The 14,962-nt window shown below is 34.1% G+C and overlaps 1 protein-coding gene across 1 annotated transcript in view; it reads left to right on the forward strand.

Annotated features, from left to right (window-relative positions):
- CFAP47 (cilia and flagella associated protein 47) overlaps window positions 1-14,962 on the forward strand; it is a 264,229-nt gene that overhangs the window by 105,502 nt on the left and 143,765 nt on the right. The window contains exons 45-47 of the mRNA XM_054628349.2: window positions 891-1,071; window positions 10,291-10,487; window positions 14,099-14,242. Of these exons, the coding sequence (XP_054484324.2) occupies window positions 891-1,071; window positions 10,291-10,487; window positions 14,099-14,242 (522 nt within the window). The remainder of the gene's footprint in view (window positions 1-890; window positions 1,072-10,290; window positions 10,488-14,098; window positions 14,243-14,962) is intronic.

The raw sequence follows: 14,962 nt of genomic DNA on the forward strand, positions 1-14,962 counted from the left end.
AGAATAAACCAGTTCTCTTAGCAAAACGTGATTATTTCCCATATTTATCTCTGCCCTAGATTTGCTTCAAGATACTTCACAGCAGTCATTAATTCAAAGCCTTGTTTGTAAAAAAGACATTATTCGGTTTAAAATGTGTTCAGCTTACAATTACTCTTGAGCATTGCAATTGTAATGTGTTATTGCATTGAAAACGGCAATTTTGAGCAAGTAGTGTATTAAATCATTGCAGTATTTTTGTAATGTTATCCTACAGGAGTCAAATGAAGTTCATTAAGAGGTTCAGATGCCTTATTGAGCTTGCTTTAATATACTGTGCTAATCCTTTTCTAATATGTTTCCTGCTGTTGATTAGCAATGGCAATCTTTTTACCAAGAGGAGGAGATGACTTGTCTCTAGAATTGATTCTAAATGCCCATATTTCTAAAATATATTTTCAGCATTAAAATATCAGTTAGCTAATAGTTATCCCTTGCCAAAAAGCAAAATAACTTTTCTTTTTCATGCTTCAGAAACTTTATGAAGTAGGAGAAGAAGCACCTTGCTACCACTGATACAAAATATTTTTCATGGGTTTTTTTCTCCTATTCTTGCCTTTCCTGCATATGCATGAAGGCTAGCAGAGATTATTTCTGGGTAGGCTATGGTTTTACTGTAAATTTCCAAATGCATTATTCTTAAACAAATGTTACAGATGCATGATGTCTAAAAATATCTTACAAGTCAGTTTTTATTTGGAAGTATCACTCAAAATTGCTATGTAAGTTTCTTAATTCCCGATTCAGTTTTAGAATTGAGCTCAATTCTAAAAAATTTAGAAAATTTTGCAATTCTCAACCTGAAAATGTAATTTATGTCTCAGCTGTGTACATTATTGCTTCACTTGCAGAGACGTGCGCTTCTGAAGCCTCGCAGGCACCCCTCCGAGCTGAAGCACGTGGATTACAGCGTAGAAGTGAGCATAAAACACGTCTTTGAAGTTCCTAAAGAGTTCTCTATTCCAGTGTTATCTTCAGCCAGAGTTAATTTGGACCCTCCATCATCCAAATACCCTGCATCTCAGAAAACAGGTAATAGTCTTAAAGGTGATGAATTTGTCTGTATTCTTTTGCCAACATAATATTTATTTTTAATGTTTTTCTGTGTATATCCTAAAAATGATCTTTCTTTCCTTTCTACTATTGATCAAATTTGCCTTTCTTGTCACTACCCAGGTTCTAAATATTAGCTCAAACCAGTGCTTTCCACTTGCCATTGGCTTATTGGTTTTCTCAAAGGCACACAAGCACAGGAGACTTGATCTAAAAGACAAATTGATTCGGTCTGTTTATCTGTCAGATCCTGAATTTGTGCTCCCTTCCCATTTCTCCCTTCCACTTCATGCCCAGCACTGATCTGTGTTCAAATTGTGCCACTCATATCACATCTCTTTTCTTGTTTGCCCTCCTCAGTCAGCCAGAGGGAGATTTCAGCTAATGCTGAATGAACAGTTCTGCATTACCTTTCAGAGTGATCTTGCCATCTTTGGTCAGTCTGTTGTCTCTAATTTTTCTAGCACCTTAAATTTTATACAGAAATTTTGTTGATTTTTAAAAAATGCTTTATTTAAAAATATAAAGCACTCTAGGTTGCATTTCTTAAAAACACTCTCAGACAACCTGAGCCATTGAGAGAGCTGGAGTCTGGAGAAAAGGAGTCTCGGGGGGAACTTCATGCAAATTTGTAGAAACTTGAATTATACACTGTCCATATCTAGTTTTGTTTCACCATTTCTTAATCAATGGAGTCCTTCTGCATATTTTTGCAGTTCACTTTTCCAAGTGTCAGTGGAATCAGTGCTTTCATGGTCATTGTGCTTTCATGGTCTTTGTTTTGACACTCAATGTATACCTTGTTTTTTGTTCTTTTTTTTTCTATTCTGGAATAATAAAAAGAATCTATATTTTTTTCTGAGGAGTCTTTATTACAGATGTTTTAATTGAAATAGAATTTAACTACTGTAAAAAAAATGATGTGTTTTCAGGAAGATGGCAGCAATAGTTATGACAGTATTAGAAGCAGGATTGGTGAGGGACTACAGGATGAGCAGTCAGTAGAAGCTGTAGAATTTATGTGACACTGAAGGCTAGAACATGTCATGTGTGGCAGGATGTTTAAATCTTAGTTGAAACTCTTTCATTGTCAAGTTAATAACAATGTGTTTGTGTCATAATTACTGTAGAGGTGAACTAAAAACAGTTAATGGCTTTGTTGAGTGTTTTAGGAGATTCTTTGTATTACACTGCAGAAGAACAGAATAGCAGCTGGGGGAAAGAGAGCCAACTCTGCACACACAGATCTAATGTCCTGACAGGATCTCCATCATGGTCTCAAAACAAAGGCTCTTAACTGACCAGTTGAGAGATTACTGCACCTTAGCAACTGCTCAAATTATTTTAAAAGGTTAAATGTGAATGAATATATCTGAAAAATTTTGAATATTAATTGCATTGTATTCACTACAAAAATGTAGTGAATAAATGACATTATAGTAAAGAATGTAGTAAATCGATGATTACTATAATATATACTATAAAAAATTATACACTATAATAAATTAAATACTATAATAAATTATAGTAAGGAAGTAGTTATTTTACTCTTAGTTCATGCTGCTTCTTTATTCATCAAAGGATATTAAAGAAATGCTTGAATGAGGAGAGTAATCAATGCAAAATCAGAAATTGGATCATATGGCAGTGTACACAATCTTTTTGATATGTATTTTTTCTTCCTAGGATGGGTAATAGTTACATGAGGAAGTAGAAATGTCAAGATGATGCAGAAATAAATGGGGCTTTTGTAGTGAATTCAGAGAGGTGGTGAGTGAGGAACATCCAGAAAGGGAAGCTGAGATAACCAGCTGAATAGCATGAAAACAAATATGTCTTTAGTAGGAAGACAGTGCCAACTGATTCAGTGTATTCATTACACTAATGAGGAGACACAGGAGGATTTACAGGCTCTTAGAAAACATAATATTGTGACAGAAGTCCCCAGTTGGTGGTCCTGGGCAAAGCATTGGTCTCATCTGAAAATTCTGACACCATTGTCTGAGAAAGCAGGAATATTTTAGCCATAGTGGTGGCTTTCCTCATGGTGGGAGTTGCTGGTTCTCTGAAGAAATGACATTGCTTATATTTATGAAGGTAAACAAAAGTGGAAGCAAGCTGACTAAAATCAATCTTTGGATCAGAATTTCTTAGATTGCAGTAGCAGGAAGTGTGCAACCAGTGTTTTAAGAACTCTGCCAACAGGGAATTCGAAGGTAAAAAAATCAATGCCACTCAAAACATTTTCTTGTAAAATAGATCTTGTTAAATGACCTTCTTACATTTTTGGCACTATTTACAGATCACATAGATAAAAAGAGTACAATATGCTTTCCTTACTTTAAGTATGATATCTTGATCAGAAGCCATACTGCATACTTGCACAGATCTAAAATAATACATTTCCAAGACTGAAAACCTTTAGCAAACATTAATCCATCATTGGAGACTCATCAGAAAGGGAGTCCTTAGGAACCAGTAGTTATTACACAATGTTAGCTACATTTCACTAATTGGGAAGATTACACAAAGACTTTGTTGAGTTAGGAATGACACAGATTTTGTGAAAGAAGTTAGTTGGGGCTCTTACATAGTTATAAGCTATGAATTTTAGTGCAAGCAAATATGTAATTATATATTTGGAACAGAGTCTGTGTGCTAAACCATTTGGTATGGTTTAAGCACACCATGGTGGTTGTTCATCTTTGTCTCAAATGGGATCTTTAAGAGCTTTAGTTTTCCTCTATCATCAGAAATAACCTGGGAAATAATTCAATTCCCATATATAGCTCAAGAGAAAGGTAATTGACAGTAAAACTGCAATGCTTTACAAACCAAAGAATGGTAGATTGAACATTCAGAAAGTCATGTTAGGCATAATTAAAGTATGCTGCAACATTGAAATATGTTGCCTTTTTCTTAGAGGGATGCTGTGAAAGAATAAAAAGGATAAAATGTCAAGTGGGATTAAAATAATCACTCCAATTTTTAGCAACAGAGAAGTAGCATCCAAAACCAGCTCCATGCTTCACCAAACAAACAAGTTCCTTCTAAAGGTGAAAGCACAAGAAACTTTGAATAGAGAGGTTTTATGGCTCAGAGTTGTAACTTCAGTTGTAACTTTACTTGCCAGGGTCACTGGCTTTGTAATGCATATATATGTTTATAATCTCTATAATTATTTAAGATTTCCTGCCATGCAGTCTTATTTTAAAAAACTGTACCTGTGTAAGTGAACATGCTCTTCCTGCAGGTAAGGACCATGTTTGCTAAGTCAGAGTTATTGTTTTATTTATAGCTTTTATAAGGGTTTATAGCTTTTATAAGTGTTTTTTCTGCTGAATATTTGCTGGTCCTGTCCAGCAGCAAAACACTCACTGTGGTTAGGAAAGAAGGAAATATCTGTGGATTTTCAAGCAGAACTGTGAAAACCAGTGGAAAAGTCAGTGCTGTTTGTCTTTTCAGCAAATAATCAGCTCAAAATCAGCTTCAACTAAGTTTTAACTAAGCAGAACAACTTCATAGGCATTTGAGTTTCTTTGAAAAACATGGTTTTTATGCTAAATAATGTTACTTATCAAAGGTGAAATAACATAGGTAGAAAGGGGGAGGATGGGCTTTGTTTTGCAGTCTTGCAAAACATTTTGATGTCTCCCAAAATGTTTGAGAAATCTGCAAAGCAGCACAGTATCTATCTCACAGTGCGAACTAAAGCTGTCAGGCTCACTTCCCACTCTGTTTTTCTGACATCAGCTCCATTGTTCTTTCATCAAAGGATTTCTTGTAAAATTTTGAAAAACAAGGGTCCTTGAATGCATAACTTAAAAAATACAGTGCAGGTATGGAAAAATGCCGTTATTGTACCATGAAGGAGAATGTAATACTGGAGCAGCACATCCAGCTCTTGTTCCACACTTTGGACAGAAGGTTGCAAATGAGGAAGGGTTCAGCCAAGCTCTACAGTAATTTTCAAGGTCTTGAAAGATTGAATACCTTGATGACTCCATGATCTCTGAGGGAAAGAGGTTCCTTTCAGGTTATCTGTAATTATTTAAAAAGGGAAAATATGTCTGACAGTGAAGACTGTTAAGTGCTCTATGCAGAAAGTACAGCACTTTCTACTTAAGACAGAGATTTGTAATGAAACAATTATTATTCCTGTAAAATTATGTGAATGAGAGGTTTATCAAATATGAACAAACGCAAGAGAAACAAAAATCTTTCTACCACTCAATCTTTTAAAAAAGAAAGTGGATGCTTTCCTAAGATACATACTTTTGCTCCAATTGTCCAGGTTAGGGCTTAATATAAGAATTAGTTGGTGAAATTCTAATGCTAAGAGAAACGTCCAATAATATATGTTTTGGTATTAAATACAGATTTATCCCAGAATTAGGAAATTCTGGAATTTTCTGGAATAGGCTATGCCTTTACACATTGTAACATGACACTGACAATTGCTTTGAGTAATGGAAACATAAAAGTTCCTGAGACAGAGCAGCTCACAGAGCTGCCTGTGACAGTTCATCAATACTGAACCATCCAAGTACTTTATAAGAAACAATTCCTGTTAATTTGGTTTTCTTTTTTACAGACTTTTTTTTTTTTTGCAATCTTCTGCCTTGAAATGACTTCAGATCACCACTTGTGCTATTAGCAGAAAACCTGATAGCAATACCCTTGGACTAGACATTTTTTAAAGGAAAAAAAATATATGGGACTAAATGGTTGATAGCAATTGCTGTTCTAAACATTGCAGCAGCACATGTCAGTACCAGCGTATCAAGACCTTATTTTATTCCTTTTAATAATAACCAAATCCCAGCGTGGAATGATAAATACACAAATATATTCCATCAGTAATGATAGATATGTGCAGTTCTATAAAGTAATGGTAGATTTTAATTTTCAAATGGATATGCACCTAAGCCAGGGTGCCCTGATAAGCAATTTCTGTATTTTACATGTGCATTATTGAAATTTTCTAAGGCAAGCATGCACTAGGAATGCTTTTTATCATTCCATATGGTTTAGGGATTTTCCTATGTTTATAAAAATAAACATGGAAAACCTAGGCATGAATACAAAACTAAAACCTTTTTTCTGATGGCTGGGTTGTACTATTTCACATCAAAATTATCCATATAAATAAGTAAAGCTTACAATTCATTTTAAATGAAAAAATGTTGTTTCACCTTGCTATCTAATTTAGATTCAGTATCACAAGCTAATATCAGAGTTCTGTTGCCTTTTCCTACAGGATTTGACAATGTTGGCTCCCTGCTGTTACACTTAAAAAGAATATCCAAGAAGAGTTCTCTTGTTTTTCTTTTTCCCCCCCCTTTCTACCCAGTGAATGATGAAAAATCTTTTTCTACAGAACTATCAGTAATTGTTAGATATTTTCTACTTTCTCAATAATTGTGCCTACAGTTAATTTATTCAGATTGTTCTGACTTCTTTGTGGCTTCTGGTAAAGCTACTAGTGACTTAATTTTCTCTCTTTTTTTTAAAAAAAAAAGAAAAACCTTTCTTCAGAGAAATCTAGATTGCAGAAGGAAAGGAGCTGCACCATGAAAGTCTCTAGCTAGCTCTTATTACATCTCTTCACTATAAGCCCTCATTACTAATTGTGCATTAGCTTACCATTTTGCAGTAAATGATATAAAAGACTTGCTTTTGATCCTCTCTCCTTGTAATATTTCCTTATGCATTCAGTGCAGTCTTTGTAATAGTTCTGAGCCCTCTTCCTTGTTTGTAGAAAATTTTGTTAAGTCATCCAGTCACAAAAAATCAGTTTTGAAATTTTTTTTGTAAATTTTGAGTGTGTGTTTTAGAGAGAACTTAGCTCTTTGTTGTGTTTTTAGATCAAGAGTCTTTGAATTATACTCTATTTTATCAGTGTAATTCCTTATAATTTGGCTAATCCCTTTCAGCAGGAGCTCTTCATCAAATAGCTTAAGAAAACACCTTCATGACATGGTTCTTAAAGCTGTATTGACATGGTTCTTAAAGCTGTATTAAGTAAATTTGGCAGCATTGCTCACTGGAGTAGTGACTGCTTGTTTCTAGAGTGCCTGTGAGTATTTTTCATGAATATTAGGCTCAATGATTATTAAACAACCAGCCCCCTACAACTGCTTTATGTAGTGCCACACAGCTCCTCACTGGCTCCTGGATACACAAACACAGCTGATGAATATTCATAACAAGACATTGAAAAAAAGTGTCTCCCATTTTTATTTTTAGATCAATTAAGGAAAAACTTCTTTTATTCTTTTTTCCCCAGTCGATCTTCATTTTCTGATTAAGTGTATTTAACTTTTTGTTTAGGTGTCTGATGGTATACTGTATGCTATCTAAGCAGAAAAAGGAAAAAAAATAACCAGTTAGTGGGTTTTTTAGAAACCCTTCTACAAATCTGTTGATTAAGATAAAGTGAAAGGAAATAATAAATAAACATACACAGTAGTAGCAAAAAATTTCATAACTTTTAAGCACTCAATAAGGGATATGAAAGAGTAGTTGCTTTTTCAAGACAACCATGTTGAGAGATGTTCTAATTCAGATGAGCCCATTTGAAGACCTAATATATAAGCAGAAGTCAGAAGAGTGTGCATTCTTCATTATGGTTGCTTATTTAGCCTTCTAGGAGTCCATACCTCCAAATTCAGTGTTGAAGTTAATTTAACCAATTGTTTGTGACACATGCATAGCGTCAGAGCCTGAAATAATTTCAGTGAGAAATTTAGCTTTGAAATTCTGAATAGATAGAATCACCATTGCTGAAAAAAAGTGAATATAATGTGCAATTATTTGATGAACTGCTGAAGGCCCATACTCTCCTGCCTTCACAAATTATGACAACAGGTTGTGGTGTGTAAGAGTAACATTTCTATTTTTACTCATTTCAACCTCCCACAATATGTAATAAGGCTAAAGAATGATTACTAAGGGCCATTATTACTACCTTAGAGAATATGTTTTTTCTTACATTTTAATGTCAAAACAACTGTCATTACTTTTCTTTGAAAGGTACTGTTTGTTGGCTAATGCAGTTAGAGGATGTCGTTTGATTTCAGGCAGATCTAAAATGATGAGTTTTAAGATTTTTAAGAACCAGAGGACATGAACTTTGTTAGTTTTGGTGATCAGATTGTATTTTGCAATAAATAAATGGCACAAAAGGCCAGGCAGTTGCCAGAGGACATGGCCCGTGCCTATGTGCTGTGATTTAGTTCTCCAAAACATCGTGGTGAAATTGCACACTGCAAGTTTAGTTTTTGCAAATACCCCTGTTTTGACAACTGTCTCACAACAAAACCCAATATGATCAAGTGAATGTTTCCTGTAGGCATTTGTCAGACATAAATCTGGAAAATAAAACTGTCAGCTTATTTCACATGGAATGCTTCCCTGTGAAACAATAAAAATCCTGAGTAGGATGGAAGCTGTAGCAAACCCCTGTATTGCTCTGCCTGGCTTTTCACTGTTGAAGAAATGCTTGCAGCCTCATTCTTTTTGATGGATGCAGGCTCTGCTTGCTGCTACATGGGAATCAAATGAATGATGCCCATGGCTTACTGTTGACACTTTTCTCAGAAATTGTAAGCCAGTTGTGGCCCCATGGCTTATGTTCATTAAATCTTTGAATATATCCCTAAATTAATCTTCATTGAATGTCTTATGAGACTGAGATAACAAAGCATGCTAAGCTGAGACATTTTTAAGCCCAGTTTATTTTACTGAATTTAAAAAAGATTTTGAAGGGAAACAAGTCAATCTTCACTTATAATTTGATTACAAATGATTTCTGTAGTTACTTTGATTTGGAGGAACCATGTATCACTGCAGAAGATACTTACCCTGTTGAATAAATAGAACCAATTTACTTGTTTTCCTTTTGATTCATTGTAATTGAGCATAATATTTAAGTTATTCAACTGATTTGTTCTAAAATATATTTTCTAATGCACAAGAAACAATTTTTTTGCTAAAGTAATGCCATACTAAATATTATAATTATGGAATGTACTTTTTCGGGTTTTTCTTTCTAAATTTTTCTATAGGAAGCATTTCTGTTTGAAACTGTGCCTTTAAATATGGGTCCAATTCAGGCAAAAATAACCCTAGTTGTTAGTAATTAAAATTTCCATTTAATGCAAGAAAGTAAAACTCATGCAGAAATATATTGGATCTTTCAGTACACTGTATTATCTTTCTTCAAGAACCTTGTCTCTGACTTTCCTTACCATCTTTTTCCAGCTTTAGGCATGGGTTTTTAACCTTGGAAAACTGAAGAAAATCAGCGTTTGTTACATGTAAAACTGCAGATTTTACAGCTGCAGTCTTGATGTGGTTTTTCAGGTTCCTTGGAGACTCTGGGACTGGGGAACTCTTTGTGGCCATCATGGAGTTCCTCATGTACCTTCTTTTCTCTTTTGGAATGTGTCCTAAAGGGCTACTTAAAATCCTGTGCAGGAGTCTGATCTTTTCTGTAAGCAAGCACAGAGGAGGAAATCTCTGCAGCAGACTTGTTAGACCTGGCTCTGTGCAGAGATGGGCAGCTTTGCATTTGTTCTGCTTCTTCCTTGCTCTGGAGATTACAGTGGGGTTTTCCCCGTGTGCTGCAGATCGGGAAAGTGGGACTTTGCATGAATCTGTTTCAGCTTGGAAACCCCTGTCAATTTTGGAAACTCAGACTTTCAATCCAAAATATGGCATAGGAAAAGGTCTAATGAGTTGTCATGAGAGCTACTACATGTAACAGAATTTCAGTGATTGTTGGGGATGCTCAGCCAAATATACTGTACTATCACTGATATCTCTGATAGCAGCTGTTGACAAACGTGTAGTAGCTTGTATAATTTTTAAAATATTTACACAAATTCATACATGTTAAATTCTTCTACTAGATTTAAGAGATATTTCAAAATACCTCTCTCTGAGCACTACTGAAATCAATATAAAATATTGTTTGCCTGCTTCAATATACTATTTTTAGGAAACTAAGTTATATGGTAACACTCCTAAAACTCTGCTGTTTCTTGGAAATTTTTGCATGTATTTCTGGGAAGACACTCCTACAGTTTATTGGAAACCTCTTCAGATTCTGCTTGTGAATTCAATGTTCCTGAAAAGCTTTACAACAGCACTTTTTTTGGTTTTGTTTTGTTTTGTTTTGATTTGTTTTTTTAGGTGGAAGTGATGCAGTTGAGTTTCCTATAAAATTCACTCCTAAGAAACCTGGTTGCTACAACTGTCAGATTATTCTGAAGTCATCCTATGATATTCGTGTCTATGAGATTGAGTGTGTGGTGAATGCAGACCAGGCTGATGCACAGCTTGAATTTCTAATTCCAGCTTACCAGACAGTGACTCAGGAAATTCCAATTGTAAGTTCACTCCTCTACTGCTAACTAAACTAACACTCAGGATTTTAAAAAAATGGATTTCAGATCAATACTGTAAAAATTTACAGTCCTGAAATGCAGAAATGCATACTAACTTGAGGATTATCTCTCAAAGTCCATGTTGTAGATAATGTAAAACCTGTTTGGAAAAATAATTTACTTCAAGTTAATTATTAGTTTGATGGACTAAATTTTGATGGTTCTCTTCTCAGAATTTTTAGTCTGTTATTTACTAATGTTATCACAATGAAAGTGAATAAAGTAGTTATTTAATCTAGGGAATAAATATACTATTTCTGAAGGAAAAAAAGGAGACATGCTGAGGAATAAAACAGAAGAACTAGATTACATACAGTTAAAAAAACATGGTAAGCATAGCCAGTATATTGTGTATAGTTTTATCAAATCTACTTTGGTATGAAACCCTTGGCACATGAAAAGTGAGATCAGAGAGTGAAGATGGGTGCAATATCATCTCTCACAGAAAATTAATAGTCAAATTTTAGAGAACTTTAAAATAAAACAAACAAACAAACAAACAAACAAAACAAAAAACCCCAAAATTATAGGGAAGGAACTTAAGCTGTGAGAGAAGGAATAAAGATTCTTTAAGAGATAGAACCAGTAAAAGATTTCCTGAGATCTGAACTACAGTTTAGTCTATGTCCTTTTGATTGTAGAGCCACTAAGGAATATTAGTTAGCTAATTTATAGAGAAATTATTCTGAGATTTTGTAGTCAAAAGAGTGGAGGCAGATTCAAACAAGAAGACTGAATATCTGGGGAAAGATCATGCTGAATGCTCTGTCAAATATTGAGAGTATAAAAGGAACTAGTGCATCAGAAAGGAAAAAAGAACATTAAAGGAAACCATATTATAGTGCTATCTCTTCTTGGACATAAGTTTTAAGATATTAATAATTTATGTTAATAAACATTGATTTTTTTGAATGTTAAATTAGCCTAAAAACAATTGATACATAACACAGAAAAGTTAAAGGATTTTCTACCTTGTTTAAACAGACACTTTCTAAGCAGATTTTCTTTTTATTCTTTTCATTTGTTCTGGATTTATGTAAAAATGGATTTATTTTTCACTTCAGAGTATTCACTTTCTAGGAGTTATTCTACATAGTATATATATACTATATATTTACTATTCTATATCTATTTAGGAGTTATTTCTATATACACTCCTTCTAGTTGGAGTTTCTCCATCTACCAGAACTTTTCCCATATTTTTATATTTTTGTTAGCAGTATTGTATTTGTCATTTAAACTTTATTAAATATTCAGTGGAAAAATATATGCTCATTGTGGAACTGAAGATGGAGTTATTCAATCTGCTAAAATTAGTTTCTTCAACCAAATATTTAGTGCTCAAAGCACTTTTTACAGACACAAGCAAACTAACAGTCATAATGTGTGTTAGGTGGAACATTTTATAATTGGAGTAGTTTAAATGATCAGCTGGTCAGCTCAAAGCCACACAGTGAATTAGAAACAGAATAAGAACCCAGCTGAATCTGAGATCTGTGATTAGTTTCTTTTGGAATTTCCATGATTTTCTCAAGCATGAAATGAATGTAACTGTTCTATCTCTGCCTTTCAGACTCTCCAGGTACAGGTCAAATACAATTATTAGGCACCTTGGGTTGAACCACCTACAATCCTGTGAGGAGATTCTGACTCCCTTAGCATTAATTGTGTTTAAATTAATTCACTTGACAGGCTTTGGATGAGATTTTACATTAAGCAGAGATCCTGTAGGAATTAGATAATTAATTAATTAAAGCCATTAATGAACAAGTATAACATAATAGAATTTAACAAATATTTTCTTTTCATTTTCTAATGTTTATTGTTGTCCTTAATATTTTTCTTTAGAAGACACTTTCAGACAATTTCCTGCTGTGTTAGAAAGATTTGTTACAAAAGAATTTCACAATGACCATGTTTGTCAACTACATTTTTCCAGTTGACAAGTTTTTGTGTTAGAGATAAGAAGAAATATTTGTGTTACATATTGATGTAATCATTGCTACTGTGGATAAAGGAAACATCTGATACCAATTGTACTAGAAATCACTGAAAATAAAACAGCTTAAGTACTGTTTCATGGCCAAAATTTCATGGCTTTCCTCTAGAACCTAGACCAATCCTGATGATGTTTTTCTTCTATCCCAAGTTTTAAAATGTTAGATTAGCAGAGAGTGATGACCTGCCAATTTTACTCCTGGTCAGCTGCTTTTCAAAAGGATAAAGCTTTTCCTGTGGAGATAAAAAAGCATGATAATAAAAAATCCCTTTTGCTGTCTTTTTTTTCCCTTTTATTTTATCCTTGGCACAAGGGCATCATACTTTTTTCTTTTGTGCTTTCTACCAGAGATGATGTCATAGTTATTACAGAACTGGAGACATGGTGATGCAAGTTTTTGGTAAAACTGAGACACTACACAAACCTCAATATTCCATGCAGGCATATGTGCTCAGCTTCTGGGAAACTGAACAAGTAACACTGAAGCATTAATCATACATATTGATTAAACCTTAGATATATGGTACTGCAGGTGTGGGTAGCTCTGGGTTAGCTCTGATAAGCACAGGTTCTGTGTTCCTGAGACTTTCACAGGCAGAATCAAAGCCTGGAGTATCATCTCCAGTCCATGAAATCCATCCTTTATCTCTGATGTTTGTATACAATTTTCCATGGATGAAGACCTTTATAGGTCAAAAGATTACCTCCATTTTTTCATAGATCAGATGAGATTAATCTTCTCTACTTGACAAGGCATGAATTAGCTCATGAGTGATAGTTTATTTTATCTTTCAGATGAGTGTTAATTTTTTTTTTCAGACTGGATGTTTGGTCATTGGGTTTTTTCAAATAGTAAGAGGCTGAATAACATTATTTTACTTTTACTACTTTTAGTCAGCCTCTAAGCATGTATTATGAAATATCTCACTTTTTACCATAAACATGTTTCTTAAATAGGCTCAGGCTCATATTGCTCAGGATAGTTATTCTTTAAAGTAGTTTAGCCTCTTGAAAGACCAGATTCTGAGAACACAGGACTGTAAATTCTCCTTTGGAAATGGAATTCTCAATTCATAAGACTGATCCTGTAACATTGTCAGTGGCCAAATGAGGCAATGTAAGCCAAGACACCACATCAGCACTTAAAAGGGGTGCACCAAGATTTTTTACAGATGGTATAGGAACAGAATTTTGCCAAGCAAAATTAAACAGCATCATAAAGATACTTGTAAATGTTTATAATGATGCTTACAAATTCCATCTTGACCATTTGCTAGATCATGCTCACATTTTCTAATGAGTATTCCTGCTGACAGTATTGCTCCTGAAAGTAGGAGTTCTGTACCTCTGGCTGCTAGGAATAACAGATTTATCATTAGCTTATTTCATTTTTAAAATACAATGCTTTTATTCTTCCCACAGGCCCTCTGAGCCAGCACTTGGAGCAAATGAGTATTGTCCTCTGATGCAGTGATAGCTGCAAGTGAAAGCTGAAATGCACATTAAAGAATTTAAATGCATAATGTAATTTACAAATTTGATTTACATCTTTCAGAGTAACTTATCCAGTGAGGACTGGAGGTTTGAAGCAATTTTGGAAGGACAGGGTTTTCATGGCCCTCCTGCAATAAATGTGCCTGTAGGTGGAACAGTTCCATATCCACTCACGTTCAAGCCCATTGCTGAGAATGTAATAATGGTAAGAGAGAAATCAGTTTCAACATTTGAAAAGGATGCTCTCACCAATAAAATTATCACCAGTATCCAAATTATGAAAGTGTTTAGACAGTTGCTAATATTAAAGCATCTGCTTGAGAGAAAGAAAGGGTAATATTTACTACTATCTGAAGTAAAAACACAAATGAACTAACTTTGTAAAGCTTAAGATTAGATATGATAGATTTCCCCACCAAATATTTTCATGTCTTCTTTATTTAATTTTCCATTATATTCTTCAATTCCATTCATTCCTACGGAATCCTTCAATCCTACAGTTATTCTGTAAAAATTCTGAACTTTTATCACAAAAATATACATTGTTATTCTGAGTTCAAATACTAATATTAAATTGTATTTCATTACCTAAATAATTAGGTAGCTTTTCTCATTGCATGCCTACATCAGAAAATAATTTATGTGATGAGTACTTTATTTACAAGTTAAGCCACCATTTCATAGCTGCTTTTGCCATCAGAGTAGTCACTATTCCAAATGCTAAAATGACAAGCAGAGCAAAGCCTATACCACCTTTAACAAGAAGCTGTATTTGTGGCTTTGTCTGTGTCCCAGCTGGGATATTTTGACTGCAAGTTGCTGTTGAAATATGTGAAATGCCAAAGATGAAAAAAAAATGTTCTTTGAAGCATGAGTAACCTTCTACATGTGTTACCAACCAAAATATAATGCAGTTTAGGCACCC

The sequence above is a fragment of the Agelaius phoeniceus genome, chromosome 2 (assembly GCF_051311805.1).
Source record: "Agelaius phoeniceus isolate bAgePho1 chromosome 2, bAgePho1.hap1, whole genome shotgun sequence".
Taxonomy (NCBI): Eukaryota; Metazoa; Chordata; class Aves; order Passeriformes; family Icteridae; genus Agelaius; species Agelaius phoeniceus.